Below are 19,461 nucleotides of genomic sequence, written 5' to 3' on the forward strand. Positions count from 1 at the left end.
TCATTTGCATGCTGCAAGGTGTAAAATGCGGTTTGTATTTCAAATAAATGTTACCTAGCATTCAATCTACAGAACATGGCAGCACAGAGGAAAAAAGCAGAGATGTTAGAAAACAGCATGTGAAGAATTAAGCAGTATTAACCAGAATTAAGCATTCAACAGCATACGACATTTTTTTAAATAACACATTACAGCAGGTATGCCTGCGTTATACGGGTGCTGTTCCACTATTACACACTGCTTTATTTATTTATTTATTTTTGTGAGTAGCATGTCTGCGCTTGATATGTCAAGCTATTTTGATTCTGAAAGAATTCTCCAAAATGCCTGAGCCACCACAGTGTTTCATAACAGGGCATGAGAGGTTCCCGCTTTATTCTCATTTAGTTTAGTTAGAAACACAATACCAACACGTCTTGACTGCCTGAAAATTGCTGTTTGCACTTGTCGATCATCATCATCATCATCATCTGGTAATGCAGGTTGTGACCTTTTGAAAAATCCACTTTTCATTGTATCAGATTGTTTAAGTTATGCAGGCACTTTTGCTTAAGATATGCCTGCACCTAAGTGTCAACTTTCACTTGTAGCAAATTAATTGAAGTAAAATGAAGACCAAAAAACTAGCTGACAGACAACTACGGTACATCAGGCATTCATCAAGCCATAGAGATGTGACACTATAATTGAAAGACATTGTTTTTTAGAATGTTCTTTGGAAACCAGTTAGCATGTCTGAGACAGGTTCAGCCTGTTACACACATCACAGCCAGAGAACAGTCTGGGTATGCTTATGCAGCCAGACATTTTGTTACACAACTTTCCAATGGCAAAACGTTCACATGTCATGTTAATATAGCCATGGTGCTACTTGTGTACTTCAGGTTTTGAAAGTGTTTCATGATTTTTAAAGTATATAATGCTTGAATGTCTGTCAAATTATACAGGTTCTTGATTGATTTGTGTCTTGATACATCTCACTGCATTTTATTTTTCTAATACATCTTGAACAGAAGCATTGTTCAGGCCCGTGTGTCTTACCTGTTCGTGGATGATGTCAGACAGCTCTTTGACCATACTTTTGAAGTTGCATTTCAATCCCTCGTGATACTCGTACTGGTCTTCTTTGATGAGTCGCTCGTTAATGTCTAGAGCCATGTTGCATGCTTGAACAAACCTCCTGTAAGAAGCACACGGACAGCCTGCATAAGTCAGAGGTATCGCAAAGCACTGTCATTCACAAAAGTGGAGCAATTGCATGAAGCAACCAGGGTAAACTGGCAACTTCTGTTTTGCCTGTAGTAGTTGATCTGTTTCAGTGCCAGTGCTGGTGGAGTGAGGTTTCCCTCTCAACTGAACCACAGTCTATTAAAAGCAAAACTACATGACACTAATCGTGAAAATTCTGGACATCCAGAAACACCAGCTTCCTACTTCAATTCAACAATATTTGTCTACAAAATACTTATTTACCTTTATATGAAAATGCCTTTAAGATGATACAGCATACATTCAATCAGGTGTGTCTAAACCTTTGACTAATATTGTTTATGGTCATAGAGAGAAACAGTAGCATATTCAGTACACACCTGAATATATCCTTATTTAGTACACACCTGAACATATCCTTGAGTTCTTTCACCTTCTTACTGGACTGGCCAGATTTGGACTCGTCCAGGAAGGCTCTAGCATAAGCCAAGGGTCCAGCATTGACCTAAACCACCCCCGTCCCCCCCCAAAAAAAGAAGAAAAACATTAAAGGAAACCACTTTCATACAATTCTTATTTTAATGTATGGCTACGTTAAACGCCATTATAGATGATGCGTTGTGAGGCCCCAGGACACCTGCACACTGACACAGCCCTGCAGTTTGAGCTGAAGCTGGATCATGTCCACCTCCTGGTTGGAGCAGAGTTTGTGGAGCTCAGCACTGCGCTCCCTCATCTCATCGATGGCCACGTCAATGGGCTTCAGCTCCAGCTGCCTCTCTGCCACCACTTCGATGCGCTTCTTCACATAGGGGAAGGTGTTTGCCGCTGTGCACACCAGCACATCCCAGTCGCCCCGTGCGGCCACACGGACACAGAAAGACACACACACACACGGACAAATACATGAGGCTTTTGTTAGAACAAAGAAGCAAAAACACAAAATAAAAAACTAGAACACCACCAGCCTTAGGCCAAGCACTGTCATCCACTTTGCAAACTTCTCTGCAATATCAGCAGCAGCCAGATGGCAGAGAAATACAAACAAACCAACACGCAAACAAAAGGAGGTTAGGAGCCTATTTTCATTAATCGGCCCATCTCTGAAGAGACAAAGCACACTCTGCACCCGTTGTTATAGTTACAAGTGTGCAACGGAGACAACAGCACAAAGCCATGAATGAAGCTGCATTCTGAAGGACTCGTCTCAATAATTAAACAGCGTCAACATGGGACACACACACACACTCTCTCTCTCTTTCTCCTGCAGTTTCAAAGGAGTCGTTTTGGAGCCACCAAAAATAACACTACAATTATTACTCAGGACAATATGACTGTAGACAGCGTAGCTATACAGAGATGTATAATGTGTGAATAATAAAAGGTAAGATGGGTAAATACAATGTGCATCTTGCTGGCTCACGTGCTACAAAATCCTTCAACAAGACGTGGCAAGTCAATAGCACCATAACCAAGCTACAAAACCTCGCATGGTAAAACAGACCTACCTGTGAGGTGGCGTAATTGAAAATTATGGAATGAGGAGGTTGATTATTAGCAGATATGGTGACCCATGTCTGCTCTCACCCAGTGACTGTTCTACTCACTTGTAAGTATCGTTCGCCTTTTGCATTGTTCCTCCACGCCACCATGCTTCTTCCCCGTGAGGGTGTAGGGTGTTTCAAAAACAAAGCGGTTGATGTTGTGACACTTCTCGAAGTCTGTCGTTCTCTCCACCAGGTCTTTGTCATCAAAATAAGGCTTGACAAAGGTTACCTGTATGTAGGCCAACTTCGGGTCCAGGTCTTTCTGCTTAACCTGTTGAGCAAAAGAGTAATGTTTGAGAATAATATGGACATATGCAAATTATGAACAATTTGAACATGGTTAACAGAAAAAGACAGTGTTACATGAATCGCATTAGTTAACATCAAAAAATCCATGACATAGATCAGATCAGTTGAAAAAACAGAACAAAAGCTTATTAAAGCAATGTAAATAATTTCTTGGTATAGTTTGGTTAATGTTTGAAGTGGTACAAATAAAGCACTGCTAACTCAGGAGGTCTTTCCTGAACTAAGAGTACCTTGTTGGAGTCTTGGATTATCTTCACATTCTCTGCTCCAAACTTATCTCCATAAAGACTGAGAAGCCGGTGAGAAATTTCTGACAAGCCCGTCAGCTTTGGCTCTTTGTAGATGTACTCTTTCCCATCCTCCTCTTCAAAGAAGCCCTGTTGTTAAAAACACAGTCATTTTATTTATTCATCCAGCATAAACGCAACATGCAGCAAATACTACTGGTTTATTCTTTCCATTAATAATGTACTGCACCATCTTACATTTAAATACTCTATTAAACTGTTATAGTGTATCAGAGCTCCTTAGCTTGTAGGTAGTACAAAATGCAATAGAAAAAATGTTGAGAATGAAGAAGCATATTTCCCCTGTCAGCTGCACTGGCCACCTGTGTCTTTAAGAACTGATTTTAAGATACGCTTAAAGGCCTTCACGGTCTCATAGTACCTCAGTGTACATCAGGTCTGGCCCTATTGAGAGGTGTGTGTTGAGAGCAACATCCACCAACAGTAACATGCTTGTCATACCTGCTACAGCTACATGCTGGTCCTACTCACAAGAGTAACCCGGCGGTCATACTCGCCACCCGAGTGTCCAGACAGCCTCTTGTTAAAATGGCCCCAAGATGGGGAATTCCCTACCTAGTGACCTGGGGATTCTTGATGATCTAGGCCTGTTCGAGAGGAGAGTTGCTAAACATGCTAAAATGTATTGCTCATTTTATTTCCTGCTTTGTTTTATATTTTAGCTTTTCCCTTTACCCTAATTTACTGAATTCATTTTTTAAATTATTGGTGTCACGGTATGCCGAGCACTCCACAGGAGGGAAACACCCACTTTCTCTTTCACATACACTCCCTCACCTGCCACGCTCTCAATCGCTCACTAATTAGATATTGCGTACACCCGTTCCACGTTTCCCTTCTTTTATTCTCCACACTATTTAAGCCCATGGGTACCTGCCAGTTGTCTTGCTCCTGGAGCTTGAACCTGCTCTCAAGTGCTCTTTGTTGCGACATTTATTCTAGACGCTGAGCTATTACCCCTGCATTGTCAGCTTTTTGTTCCGAGTTCGCTCACGTCAAGCTGTTATAGAGAATAGACTCTCTCGACTTTCACTCACCCCCCACTACCTCCTCGCCGCCAACATCACAAGTTTTAAATCAATAATTTGCTATAAAGCAATTCATTTCGTTTCTTTTTAATTCTTCTGCATCATCTTGTAAAGCATTTTGTAAATCTTGTTTTTGTGTGCAATGATGTAAAATAGAATTGTAACCTAACTGCTGGTGAAATCTGATCAAACTCATGATGGCAAAGTACACAACACTTTTAGCTCGTCAGCTGATCAAACCAAACCAAACTCATATAGGAATTCAAATTCAAAATGTTACTGGTTTTCAAACCCATTTGTCATAGTGAGCATCTGAGTTAATCTCATATGGTAAGTCATCCTTGTGCATTCCCTGATGCTTTTGTTACTAGCAAACCTTTTCAGCGAACAGCAGTAATCAGAAGTCAGTATTCATTAACTGCAGAACAGGAGCATGGAAGGTGACACTCTCTTCTATAAATGACACCGAAAACAAACAAACATAAAAGACGAGTGCTGACAGAAGGCTGCAACAGCACAAAGTCGCTCTAATGTGAGATCCTGAGGGGGCAAAAGTGAAAAAAGAAAAACATACATGGTGTCAGACATCACAGAAAGCATGCTAACAGAAAAGCATGGCTGTCTCAGCTGCTCCCATCTACAGCCTTAAAGACCTCTGGAATTAAAGGATATGCACGCATTTGCCCAACAGTTAAATGACAGACAAAAAGTTGTTGCTGCTCTGGGCAGATGCCCTGTCAGGCTTGGAAGTTAAATTTGAGAAAACATGATACGTCATGAGGAAGTAGCAAGCAGTATGCAAATATTTACTTCTTTCAAGAGCACACAAAAGGAGAATTCTGCTGTGTAGTTTATGCATTTACAGCTGGCCTCCAGGTTAGAAATATACACAGCTGTTTTTGAAAGTGCTGGAAAATTCTTTGTATGTAATGTAAGAGGACAGAATACATGGAGCTGGATTGAGTAATCAGAAATGAGAAATACAGCAGTGAGTGCATCACAAATCTTATGAGATAAAAAACCAGTGAGTAATTTTACTCACTATACCTATTCTATATTTGTAATGAACAGGCTTCCGTACACTGCTAGAGCCAATGTTGTACTGTGAAGTCAACTGTGACGGGATCTCAATAGTGAAAATCTTTATTGGCCTCGTTCATGAGTGACCTGGTTTCGACCCGGTTTCGACCCAAGGCAGTATTTTTTAGGTTGATAAGTATAGCACAGGTGGATCTAATGTCATCTAATCACTCGTTATATTACAAACAAGATTAAACCAGCTGTAAAACGAGGCAAATACAGGGAATATGCGCACATATATCTTTGGTGCATTCATTTTTTAATTTAGGAGTAAATGCCATTATATAATATAATGTGTAACTGCTTCACCAGATGGCTTTGTTAAAACAATAAAGTAAAGCTTCCTCGGGAGTTGCTTTTGAAAATAAATTTTTCAATTTCAGTGCTTTGTCTCTTCTATTTCAAAAACAGACTATAAACAAAAGTGTGCTTTGTTTATTCCCTGGATGTGTGAACTTCACCCACCTGCCCGTAAAAGGCCACTCTGAAGTAGGTTCCAAGCAGACGACGACCACTCTGCATAACCTCCAGGACCTTAGAGTAGGCTCTCTGTAGAGTGTCATACAACCGCCTCAGCTTCTACAAAAAAGAGACGAGACCAGGCTCTTTCTTTCTCTTAATTCATGTGTCACTGTACAAGACAGAATGACTCAGCAATAGGCCAAACATTTAAAAAAGGTACAAAGTACGGTTTAAACACAAAATCTATTGAAACCAAACAAACAATCTTATTGAATTTTCCTTTTAGTATACCTTAATATTCATCAGCCTGTGGTCCAGGACGCCATTCTTTCAAGTGTCAACAAGTCGATTACTTGTAAAGTGATATCACATCCCCTCCTACTCCTATCATTACAGAATTTTTAGTTTGTTTGAATGACAAATTAGGCCTAGTTTTCTACCAGAATGCACAATGAATGTGTGGGTAAACCTTTAAGGTTATGTTTTATAGGGATCAGGCAAACAGCTATAATCCTTGTAAGACCTCAAAGGCTGTCAAGATCAGGGCCAATACCAGCACCTTGCACACATCCTTAGTCAGTGGAAAATACAGCTGAAGCAAATAGTTCCTTTGAGAAGGAATGCAAACTAATCTAGATTGAATGGGAGCCACGCTAACTTTGTATTTGGTTGGTAAGTGCATTCAGCCTACTTGCACATATTTAAACCTCAGCAAGATTGCCTAGATAGCCATGATGTCCGAGACAGCTGTTTGGCTTGAATCAGTGTGCTTTATCTAATAGTTATAGTAAAACAATAATCCTTGGTTTAGGACTTGATCCTAATTAAACTGTTGATAACCAGTAAGCAACAAGTAATACCCACCTCAATAATGATGAATTTAAAATAAAATAAATTGCTTTTATGATAGGAACAAATGATGCTTAAATGATTTTAGCACAGAGATTATTATTTAAAGGACATTACGAGGCTGTCGTCCATGCTGGTGTAAACTTGTCACAATCATATTTATGACACCGTGGAAAGTGGCCATATATGGAGGCCCCGGCCAAGGCACGTTTGTGACTTGTTTCCAAGAACATTCTAAAAAGCAGTGGATTCATGTTGGAGCACTCATGAACCTGACACATTAACAGTTATTAGTCAGTGAGGGAAGTGTGTATTAAAGTACATTGCATGCAGAGAAGTTGATTTTCCCAGTGCCTGAAAGACCATCCTCACTGCACTGTTAGGTTGCTAGTTAGCCTACTACTCAAAGAACCTTCCATTCAACACATATCCAGTCAAAATTAGATTTTTTTTTGCCATGTTTACGTATTTATTTATCCAGTGCAGCAAATTTTATACCTCACTTTACACCTTTGCCATATCTGTACTAATCTTTCTTTGGTCACTTATTTGACTGATGGTAATTTGTCTTGTTCTCTGTATAACTGAGACATGTTTTCAGTACCATTCTCTGGAATTGTGTGTCAAAAAAGAAAAGGAGCGGTAAGGATATTGTGCGTGTTCACATTCAATCTACAATGGTGAATTCAGATTTTTGGGGGGGTTTTTTGCTTAAATCGGATTTGCCCATCCTTATGGTTCACATTCATAATTGCAAATGACCTGTATCTATCTGTAATATGTCCCCTGAAACATTTTTGATACATTTTTGCATGAGTCACCTGCATCACCAACAGCCATCATTTTTGTGAGACTCTTGGTAATAAAACCGTGAATTGTCTCACAAATACATACATAAATAAAATATAGCTTATTTGCACAAAAAGTATTCACAATTATAAATTATAAGAATCCATTAACACAGTCAAAATAAATGTACATTTTTAATATACAGTTAATAGCCACTTTATTAGTGAGCCCCATCTTGGACTGCCTTTGGCCTTCAGAACCACAGCAAAGTTTTGTGGCACAGATTCCACCAGGTGTTGAAATCGTTCTGAAGGAATCTTGGGCCATACGGAAAAGACGGCTTCCTGAGGTTTCCGCAAATTAGATGTAGGTACCGACATGTTCTGAACCGCCTGCTCTACCAGAGATGTCCTACAGATCTGGGGACTGTGAAAACCAGTGAAGCAAGTAAAATTCGCTGACATGTTCTGGAAACAAATCCATGGCTATACAACCCTGCTCCCATGGTGCATTGTCCTACTGAAAATATCCTTCTGTCATAGGGTAAACAGCTGCCATGAAGGGATGAACTTGATCAGCCACAATGTTTAGGTAAGCCCTACTGTACTGTCCAAACATCCATCCACAGACTTATGGTGTGCCAAGAAAAAAAAACGCATTCCTCATACCATTACTTCACCTCCACGAACTTTTCCATCTCAGTATACTCTTGACACCACTGCATGAAAAAAACCCACAAGGTTTGGAGGTTTTGAAATACTGGCCCCGGCTAGCATAGCACCGATGACCATGCCTTGTTCAAGATTTGCGGCATTTACCTGACATTTTTATCCAAAGCCCTTACAATTATGACTGAATACAACTCGAGTAATTGGTCAAAATGATGTCACTCAGGAAAGAGGCCTTAAAAGGTTGAGCCAACATCTAGAGAGTATAGGTCTCAAAAGATGTATTTGATAAAGTGATCACTCAGTGTGTATAGTAATGGCCTCATACTCTTTTTCTAGTTGTCGTTTGCTGAATTGTTTGCAGTTACAGGACAGGAGTGACTTCAAGTACACTTACTGCAGAACTCAAATGTTTAAAAATTGTTGTTTACCTTCTTGTATACAAATGTAAGAAAAAAAGATGAAAATGGAATTTTTTTTGTTAACCAAGTGGATGCCATTCACTCTTATACGGACAGACTTCAAACGCATAACATCTGAAGGGCAGCAGAAAGACTGTCTACGCTGAGAAAATAGCCCCTACCTGTCAAACTAAACTTAGCGACATACACTGGAGCCTAAACAGAGCAAAGTCCCCGCCTCTAGCTTTTAAAGGGATCTCATATACCAAAAATCATCACAGATAACGAACTTGAATAATTTGAAACCTGCAGCGGCATCTGATAGTTTCAACCCTTCTTTTAGATGGCAGGCTGTGGCCTCTGCAAGAAATGTCCAGCGTTTCACACTTTCATTCTTCTGCATTTCTAGTACAATGTCTGCACATCAGCAGATTACATCTGATTGCATTCTCAATGTGAACATGCTACTGGCACTAAAGGAGCCTAGTACACTACAGAAACAAGGGATTTCTTTTTGCACAGCCTCTCATATGCATGCTGAGCCTGCACCATTTCCAGCTGATATTTTGTTAGTATTAGATTTATAGTTACTTCCCATGTTTGTTATTGCTGTGTTCAGTGTCTGAACCCAGCATTCACTGACACCTCTGGGAGCTCGGACTTGCAGTCACAGTTAAGCTACTGCTGACATACAAACATGTACATCTGCAAAGGAAGTTAAGGAATCAGGCAGGACAGTTTACTGTTGCAGTAAGCTGCCCTGCCTTAGATACAGAAGTAAACTCATAGTTCTGTTTGTATTCCCCAATTCTTCCCAAAAGTTGTGTTTTCACAAGCCCTTAAAAAAGATTCTTACTTTAAAGTTTGCAAAGCCTCTCAGTAGAATCATAAATCAGCTCTTTCTTTACATCCTTTGTGAATGTGGCAGGGGAGGTATGAACTTTCGATTTTATAGCGTTGGAGTAAAGTCTTGATTCACAATGCCCGGAACGAGATAAATTACTCCTTTTGGAAGTGACATATATCCTTAGTTGCAGTGCAAAGGTACAAGCTCATTGGCTCAATGCCATTCACTCCCTCGACTGAAAAAGGGTCAGTGTCTAGTATTATTAGGCCAATTTAAAATCAACTTTTGGGATTAGGTTTATTTTTTTCAAATTCTAGTTGTCTATATCGATGCTTCTATCAAAATGTTGTTTATTGTTCTTACTAACTAGCTAGCCAGCTAGCTAGGAATTTGGAGAAGGCTTAAAAATGTCTTAAATAATTAGCACTCAAGTTAAAACAACACCACTCAGAATTTGGCATTCTTCAGCATGAAAATGTAGATTTTTTTGCTGCTGTTGTTTTTAGTCAATTTCCTGCACTTATGCGAAGATGTGGATTTCATCTCTGCCTTCAACATCCATGATCGGCTGAAACACAACTGAACATGCATCACCCCTACGTACACAATGTCAATTTGGGCTGACTGCTAGTACAGTAAGATAACCATCACACAACAGTGCATAATGGCTACTCAGTGGCAAAGCTAACAAAACTGTTTCAAATGACTGACTTATATAAAACCACCCCATACCTCTTCCTCTGGAAAACAATGACAGCACTGTCAATGTTCTCAAGTCCCATCATTTCTGACAATATCAGTTGGGTTGGAAATATTACACCCATTTCACAACATCTACAATTCACAAGCATGTGCATGCCCTGTCACATCCTGGTAGATTTCTAAGGGGCCAGTACAAGATGTTCCTTTGCATCAACTACTACTGTCTAATTTGGCTCTGCCACTGTCCAGTCCAAGAATAAACGTCAGGTCACTGAGCTTGCTGGCTGTGCCTACTCAGTCATTGACCTCTGCAAAGCCTCATCACTGAAACAAGTTCCCAGGACTCTTCAAAACCCCAACCGTCCCAATACCTCCCTCTTCTTCTAGTGCATTCAATCTAAAGCCAGCAAGAGCCCAGAATCATTCAATAGCAAATGTGCAACTACGTTCTCCTACATTCCCTCTGCAGTCTCTAGCAGTTCGACAACCATCATTGCTCTTTCCAAAGCTGATCAAGAATGATTCACCTGTATACATCTTCCTACTTTGTTTATTTATGCACCTTGTTGTGCTGTTTATTTTCCAGTAATCACAGGTGCTTACACAAATTCCACCTGCAAGACCAAAAGGTGAATCGTTCCGATTCTGATTCAGCTCACGGCTGCGCTGTGGCCTCACATTACAAAGTGCACCTACAGAGAGTAGCAACTGAAATGACCTCTCAGATTCTGAAAGGCGGACCGCCTACGTTTAGCTATCCACATTTACTTGACCTTTTCAGCCAATATTTGTTTTATGCATGCGTTGTTTCCCTCAAATATGGTAGCTGTCTTATGCGATGACCAACCTCAAACTCAGAATGGTTGAAGCGTTGCTTTTCACATAAACAACATGTGAAGGCAAACAAAGCAGGTAAGTATTAGATATAGCAAATGATGGTTCAAGATGTAACAGCTCAAGATTAGTCTTATTCTTTCTTACCTCAAACTCATGTCGCTTTTCATAGACTGGTATGATGAGCCTGGCAATGTGTGTAATAAGTTCAAACCGTTCAGCTTTCCACAGGCCTTCTACACACACCTCTAGCTGCTCTACCAAAACATCCTGTTACACACACACACACAGACACACAAACCACACACACACACACAAAACAAATGAACAAACATGTGTCCACACCAGAATTAATGTTTGCCCTGCTTTTGAAAATGAACAGCAGAATGTATTTAATTTATAGCATGTCCTCTTTTAATGTGTGGCCTGACAATGAGGCTTCAGTCACTTCTTGCTAGGAGTAACATCAGTCATCTTGGATGACTGCAACAGGTCATGGAGAAATGCTGTGGACAAAGGCATTAAACAAAAGAAAAGAAAAGAAAAGAAAAGCTTTACCTTTTTTAGTAGGATTTACTCTTTTAAAAGAGTATATCTGCTTAAAATCTATCCCTTATTCCTACTGCAACACTTTTGCTTTCTATTAAGTAGGCTCAGTAGGTTCTAAAAAAGCATGATGCAACCTCAGTGTAGTACACATTGTGCAGTCTGTTCTACCTCAGTGTAGTACACATCTTGCATGCCCGAGTCTTCCTTCATGGCAGCCTCCTCCTCTATGTTGAAGGTAATCTTCTTAAACGCTGCTAGTCCACTAGGGAACAGCTCTACAAAGCCAGAGAACAATGGACCTTAATAAAATACTGCACAAGAATTAGGCCTCCTGCACACAGCTCTTCAGAGACAAGCCAGAAGCCTTTTTGTGTTCTGTTTATTTTTTCAAAACATTATAGGCACAATAACAAGTACAGTGGCTTATTTTATAACTTATGTCCTCCCGTTGTGGCATTTTGTTTATCAGGTCTGATTTGCATGATAAGATCAGAAATGCCAGGCTGACTGTCATGAAGACGTAATCCATTTGCAAGTATCAAAGGGATATTTCATGGGTCAGTGCAACTGGGTATATTCTGTTTGTCTTCTGGATCTTCCCTATTCCCCTACCATAGACACAGCTTAGAGACACTTAGACACCATCGTGCAGTTGAGATCTAACCAGAACTGTGGTTCTCGTTTGGTTAAGTACAGTCTCTCTGGATGTTACAGTTCTGCGTCTGACCTATGTGCCAAACTTTGACCTAGAAACCTACTCCAGATAGTCAGATATCCTTTTGAGCTCCTCACTGGTACATGTGCAGTCATGATGTTTGGTATTGTCCCGTCAGGATAACTTTTGGCAAACCCAATTATAGCAAACAAGTTATTTCTTTTCATAAATCACACCCTTTACTATACATGTTATACTCCTTACTATACTCTTCCATGTCTGATGGAATGGCATGTGTGTACCATGCATTTCATGTTCTTAGTTCAAAAACAGGATGTTTGTCAGTGGATGGGAGCAATGGAATCTTACTTTTCCTGTGTAAATACTCTGCCACAAGAGCTGCGATGTGGACATAGCACATAGCTGCCTGTGAACACAAAGCATTATGGATCAGCATTAATCTCACGAGGACACAATGTTCACTCTCAAGTCTGTCTGTGCTCAGACTTGGCCTGATCAAGTCAGTCCTCTACAAGTGAATGGAGGTATATGTGTTTATGACAGCCATACAATCATAAATTAAGTTTAGCAGGCTTTAACAATCTCGAGATGCCCTACATGGTGAGAGAGAAGGCGGAAAATAACTTTCCTTTAACCCTTTTGCCCCAGAAAATATTTGCTTGGTTGCACGGGTTCCTGTTTTTATTATGCAAGATTTCAGAGGTCATGACTCAACTTGGAGCTTTACTAGCAGTCTTTGCAAGGCAAGTAGCTGGTGCAAATATTTTTGTCCTAACTAAACACAGTAACTTATTAAGTAGAGGTTTACACCATAGAGTAAACAATGGAGAGCATATGAATGCATAAGGAATATAGTAAAATTGTTCTGCAAACTCTCTTGCAGAATTAAAAGCCACTTAATCAGGACTTACAGAAGCAGATCAAGGAGAGTCCTGTCATTACAATATTTTATAATATACGATATGAAGACTTAAAAATAACTAGGACTAGATGAGGGATACCTCTAGTACTATTAACCCAGCAAACTTGCCTTTTCCGTTACAACAAACATGTATACAAAATACAAGAAATAAAAAGCACAAAATATCCACAAAAAAACACAAATGTCATATATAATGTAGATGTTGCTGCATTTATCACTGGATCCCTTGGGGAAAAATAAATCTCTCATAAAAACAAATATTAATGCAAGTGACTGGCTGACTATCTGAAGTAATGAGTCATTGCTGAAGATGCTCATATGCTACATTGTTATGGAATGCTTAAGGCCTACCACCCCAGGCACAATGGCAAGTGCAAGAAGAGCAGAGTCACAGGTCGTGGTTCCAGAAAGACTGTTACGAACAAGATATGCATCTCGACATTGTGCTCAATCCCTACTGCGTTCCACCTTTAACTCTTCGATCTCCAAATATCTCAGATCCTAGACGTTGGGAACATCTCTGAATGAGAGCAAAACCGAAGAGGTAGAATTCCAGATTGGCTGGCGATTACCCATGGTGAGTGACACTCCAGGCAGGCCTGCACAGGCCAGAGGTGGAACTGGAGCAGGAGGAGCTGGTACCTCGGAGCAGTCGCCGTTCTTCAGGTGCGCCCGCGCCATGCTGTCCAGCCACGTGCGTCTGAGCTCGGGCGTGCTGGCGTAGGAGCGGGCCAGGCTGTACTGCAGGTCCAGCAGCATCTCGGGGTCCTTCTCGTGCTCACGCATCTGTGCTGTGGCCATCAGAACGGTGCGGATGCGCTTGGTTAGGCCCTTCACCTCCGCAGGGAAAGAGGTGGTCTACGTGCACGCACACACACACACACACACGCACGCACGCACACACGCACGCACACACATCAGTCTAGTTTTTTTCCCCCTGCATCACAGATGCAAAATTAACTTGTGTAAAAGTGCACAAACACATCTGGAGGAGGAACACCAAAAAGGAAACCTAATGGTGCAATAACATTTCATATCCTTTGTTTGCCCTCTTCAAAGAGTTAATGTGGCTATTCATGATGAATGTTATTAATTGCTTTGAAGTTCCTAATTAGTCTCCGGCCAACTGGGTCCCAAAGTGCAGCATTAAAAAAAAAAAAAACTGCTACAATTACAGCATTGCCCAAGTAAATGATCTGTATTGGCAGACCTCTTCCATACCTTCATAGCTTTGTCACTGTTGGCAAAGTTGTTGATGATGGAGAGTGACTCCTGGAAGCGCGAGCTGCCAGTCAGAGCCACATCCGCGATTAGCTGGCTGACGGCAATGATGATCTGTAAGGGAGACAGGGAATACACAAACAAGGGATGATAAGAACATGCAGAAATCCTTACAATACCAGCTAGAGCGACAGCAGAGGTCTTCAGAAACAGGCTGACAGCCTGTTGGAGCTACTGGTTGAAGAGCCAGCTCTTGTCGTCAGAGGTCAGAGGACAAAATAAAATAAAATCACTGACAGACTTGCTTGCAAACAGTTGGCTCTCCACTCAGTCCCCCTTTGCCTCAATTTATTTTAAAAAGGAATTTAGAATTATTCAGTTACTGGAGTTCAAAAGCCAGAAACTGGTTCTACTCCATTTCTGTTTTTTTCTTTAAAAGTTTGAAACAAGAAGGTTCAAAGCATAGTTCCATGTTTGCAGAGAAGCAGACAATCTGGGATCAGTTTTCAGTACTATTCGAGATGCATTGGGAAGAACAGGAGAAAAAAAAAAAAAAAGTAGTGTTTTCACTGGCACGGGTACAGAAAGGAAATGGTGACTGTGGTAGCAGTGGTGGCGTACCTGTAGGTGAATACGGAGGAAGCTCTTCCTCTTGGTGTACTCAAAGTTTTTGCTCATGAGGAGGTACAGCAGGCCTGCCGCATCGCCACGCACCGCAGCCAACTTGGACACGCAGCACTTCAGCACCTCGTAACACAGCGAGCTGCACAGGCTCACGCGACCCTTGAAGACAGCCACCTGGAACTGGGAAAGAGCAGCAGGCAAAGGAGATCATTTCCATCGTTCAGAACTGGTGCGCCGGTTTGAGAAGGTACATCAAATTCTGTCTGGCACTTTTGAAATCGGCGTCCGATGGTCCTGCCGTGACGCAAGCATATGCGGGGCGAATCTGGCGGCCATGATCATGAGCATGTCGTCTTGTTGGTGGTCACCTTGGTGATGAAGGCTCTCAGAGAGGCAAAGACATGTTTGATCGCCACCTCTGACTGGCCCACTTTCAGGAACGTGAGGTAAATGTCAAACACTTTCTTCATCAGAGCGTTGTGGCCATCACTGTCCAGCAGCTGATTCTGTGGTAACAGAATGCACATGGCAGTAATCAGGGACAAGGTAAATTAAAAAAGGTATACGTCCATAGAGAAGTTCTTTTAGCATATGGCATGGAAAATGATCTTTTTAAGTAACTAAACTCATCTGTCTTTAAAATCTGTGACAAAACAGACTCATCACCCACATTATAAGAAACACTGCTAAAATTTTACACCTACAAGCAACTACATCCATAAGTTATGTTCAATGCCTATGCAAAAATGCCCTCACGCCCACCCGAAACAAAACAATTTTTTATTACCCGAAAGCTCTGAGTAAAGAGAGAGAGTGTGTCCAGTACGATGAGGCAAGCCTCTGTAGAGATGTTGCCCTCCAGCAGGGCCTGATGGTTAATCTCTGCTTCTGTGGGACCCCCTCCTGAAGTGAACCGTCATTCAGTTGTGTATGAACAGTACATTTGTCCAGTGTCAGTGAATTTACTCAAACCACTAACACGGTAACACAGTTGGGTCATCTTCTGGAGAAAGGTCACAACAGTGACGTTTGGCAGCGCACCGTACATGTTTTTGTTTATTTGGGATGAGGTAGTGCTAAAAAAGGAAGCACTTTTGGCGAGAGGTAGAATGCACCTGTGCTGAGGGTATGCGAGGCCTCCACAGTGCTGAGTTGCTGCAGGCTGGCCTGCAGGAGGCTGGAGCGGCCACGCATCACCGGGAGTGTCTGGGACTTCCTGTCTGAAGTGAATACCTTGGACAGCCAGCACTCTGGACACCTGCAAAGAAAACGCATCCAGGTACACGTATGGGCGACACAAACGAACAAAAAGTATTTACACTAGCTTGCGTGCTGCGATCCAAAGTGAAAGTTGACAGTATTAGAAAGGTATGCAAAGGTGATAACCTGTTCTATCATGTCAGTAATATAAGACATCACAAATAAATATGAGACATCAATAAATAAAAAAATATTGACTGTTTGGGGGAATCTTGACAAGATGCAACATTAATACCCATAAACATTTGTACCTACTGATTCAACATCAAAACCCATAACCGTCCACTCTTACCTACTGATGTTCCTCTTGCCAGTGTAACGAAACTGGACCAGACAAATCCTGCACAAAAACATTAGGCAAAATTCTAGATTGCAAAACAGTCCTTCAAAGGCTGACTGCAATGTCACAAAACAATCCAAAGTTTACTGGTACAAATCTCTCACACTGGCTGTGTTTTCCTGTATGTAGGAAAACACAGATCAACAACTGCATATGGTAACAAATTATCTAATACTTTACATTTACTTCTCATCATAAACAGAAATCTTCTCTAAGCAGTGGTAGCAGAAGTTACACAAGGCAGTCATAAGTTTTCTGCAATTCTTGTGGGTTAAAACATTTGATGTTTTAACTACTACTAACTACTACCAGCGATTACTACAACAAGTGACAATGTACCAGAAAGTCTACATAATCCCTTGTGATTTTAACTAGAATCAGATAGCCTGGTGACACACAGGGATATGTGGACATATTCTTGCACATGTGTTCAGTAAATGATTGAGCAATGGATATATACGTTTTTTACAGGGTAAGTGACTCACTCTAGAAGACTCAGGAAATTCATGATGTCCTGTGGATTCACTTTGTTCCAGTAGGCCAATAGGGTGTCTACAGGGAAACGTGTGGGGGAGGGGTATTGTTGACATTTGTTAAACTGCATCTCCGAAGAAGTACATTGGTTGGCCCATAAACTGAATAAAAATACACATGGTATGCATAATAGAGAGACTTTAAATGCGTAATATAAGTGCATGACACTTATTTTGGACTGAATAAACAAACGGGCTCATTGCTAACCCTCTGTGACGTTCCTGATGATGTGCAAGAAACACAGCAGCAGCCCTTTAACTTCGTAATGTCCGAGTCTCCCAAGAGCGGGAAGGTTGCTCATTGTGGAACCACGTCTGTGTAGCTGAGCAACAAAAATCAGACAACAATAATTGTAATTAGATAATTAGACTGGTGCTGAAACCATTTTGTTTTGGTTCATGTTTATGATATTGATTAGTAATAATAATAACAACTTTTTATAATTTTTTAAATCACCCGTGCTATATTTTTTGTCAATAATCATTGCCTTATGTAGCATGACCCTCTTTGGCAGAAGAACAAAAACGACATACAATATAACTATAACCAAACCATTTGACCATTTTTGTAATGTCAAACAAAAACCCCACACACAGCCCCACCACACTACCGCCTCCTCCCAGATGTTAGATGTCTTTGACAGTCTTAACAACGGCAGTGGAAAACAAAAATTGACAGACATGCACCAAATAAACACATATGTAGTAAGCAATATTCTGTGGCCCTTAACCCCAGCTTGGCTAAATAAGTGCATTATTTTGTGTTTTTCCCTCCATAACACATGAATTTGAGGTATTTTGGATTTTGGCTTAAATGGAAGAAGGCCCTACTCCAATTTTGTACAGCACAAAGACCAAGCCTTTTAGAGGAGTGGTCTCTGATCAGATTGAACAGTTTGGCAACACTGATCAGTGATCGATGTATGCTCACAAACCTGACTGGGTTACACCAGTTCTGCAAGAAGGCAACGTCTGTATTGTGACGAACTTGTGTATTAAACTTGTGTATTATGAATTGAAAAGCCAATGCCACAAAATACCAAGTTAAGAACTTGAAGATTAAAAGTACCCTACGTCCCTTGACACAGGAAAGGTGTGGCGCTGTAAAGAACTGAGTCTGAATGGCTTTAGCCTAGGTTTATGTAAACCTTTGGTCTCTTTTTTTCTGCATTTGCTAACATACAGACACAGTAGTAAATGGACAATTACACAAACTGAGAAAAATATGCAAAAAAAAAGAAATAAATCCATCATTTAGACAATATAGGAGTAATAAGAAGAATAAAGAGAAAGAAGAGGTAGCACATGTGTGTGCATGTGGAGAAACAAAGACTGTCTAACCTCATTAATATCTGGAGTGCCTGGATCTCCATACATGGACCCTCTTGATTCTTCTCTCCTTACATGTCCATTTTGATTGATGCCCCCAGCTACGTCACAAACACACTCTTAATGGCTACAGTTTCCCCACAACGTCAAACTTCGTTTCTTCTTGGATTTCAAAACCTGATCCAGATTTCAGCAGTCTTGGTTGTACTCACACTGATCCTTGTCGAGGACGGTACTGACTCGGCGACTGTCTACCGAACCGCACATGGATAGGTAGTCTCTGCACTGAGGGGGGCAGGCGAAGAAAGAAAGATACAGACGCGCCTTGGATTACAGTGATATATGGTTAAATGATATTTTGGCTTGATATTCAACACTTTATTCTAAAACAGGCATGGGGGTTAATGCATTTGCCCAACTGTGGGTTAATGTATGTGTTATAACCAACTTTAAAGTGGACTATGACAGCATAGGCTAGGCTATGATATACAGTAGAGTATTATAAAACTCCTCAGTTCGCAATACAAACACTTTCAGATAGGTTTACAGGAACGTAACGCCATCGTAATTTGCAGAGTGTCTGTACACAGCCTCCTCTGGACACCAAGTGGTAAACATTACAAATTAAAGCGTATAGAAGGAAATACCTGTTTCAATTGAAAACTTGATGTCTATTTCAAATATTACACATTTACTGCACCTGGAAAATGTTTATTTTGGCTTTTAACTATGTGGTTAATATGTGGTTTCTGGCTTTCACTGCACAGTCTACACCCTGTTTTTTTTTTTGTTTGTTTTTTATTTTTTTTATTTCATACTGTACCTGATTACTTGTGGGTCTGTGGTTCAATAGTTTAACTACATTTCATTTTAGCCACATCTGCTGCAAGGCCCAGATTCTCAGACCCTTCAAGACATTCGATTATAACTACTTTTGAGACATCTCATACATGTGGTATACATGCCTCATACAT

General features: G+C 40.8%; 1 protein-coding gene across 9 annotated transcripts in view; it reads right to left on the reverse strand.

Moving 5' to 3' along the window:
* dock11 (dedicator of cytokinesis 11) overlaps positions 1 to 19,461 on the reverse strand; it is a 50,686-nt gene that overhangs the window by 628 nt on the left and 30,597 nt on the right. For 5 of the 9 annotated variants that reach the window (XM_035536658.1, XM_035536664.1, XM_035536657.1 and 2 more), the window contains 20 exons: positions 18,700 to 18,772; positions 18,500 to 18,588; positions 17,367 to 17,481; positions 17,111 to 17,177; positions 16,578 to 16,625; positions 16,141 to 16,283; positions 15,813 to 15,928; positions 15,394 to 15,531; positions 15,023 to 15,205; positions 14,402 to 14,515; positions 13,823 to 14,038; positions 12,607 to 12,664; positions 11,751 to 11,857; positions 11,181 to 11,303; positions 5,947 to 6,060; positions 3,296 to 3,442; positions 2,817 to 3,027; positions 1,847 to 2,037; positions 1,617 to 1,714; positions 1,042 to 1,180 (listed from right to left, as the gene is read on the reverse strand). In XM_035536658.1, the coding sequence (XP_035392551.1) occupies positions 1,042 to 1,180; positions 1,617 to 1,714; positions 1,847 to 2,037; positions 2,817 to 3,027; positions 3,296 to 3,442; positions 5,947 to 6,060; positions 11,181 to 11,303; positions 11,751 to 11,857; positions 12,607 to 12,664; positions 13,823 to 14,038; positions 14,402 to 14,515; positions 15,023 to 15,205; positions 15,394 to 15,531; positions 15,813 to 15,928; positions 16,141 to 16,283; positions 16,578 to 16,625; positions 17,111 to 17,177; positions 17,367 to 17,481; positions 18,500 to 18,588; positions 18,700 to 18,772 (2,490 nt within the window). The other 4 variants (XM_035536661.1, XM_035536660.1, XM_035536659.1 and 1 more) reach the window with 4 other exon arrangements.

The sequence above is a fragment of the Electrophorus electricus genome, chromosome 19 (assembly GCF_013358815.1).
Source record: "Electrophorus electricus isolate fEleEle1 chromosome 19, fEleEle1.pri, whole genome shotgun sequence".
NCBI classification, from domain to species: Eukaryota; Metazoa; Chordata; class Actinopteri; order Gymnotiformes; family Gymnotidae; genus Electrophorus; species Electrophorus electricus.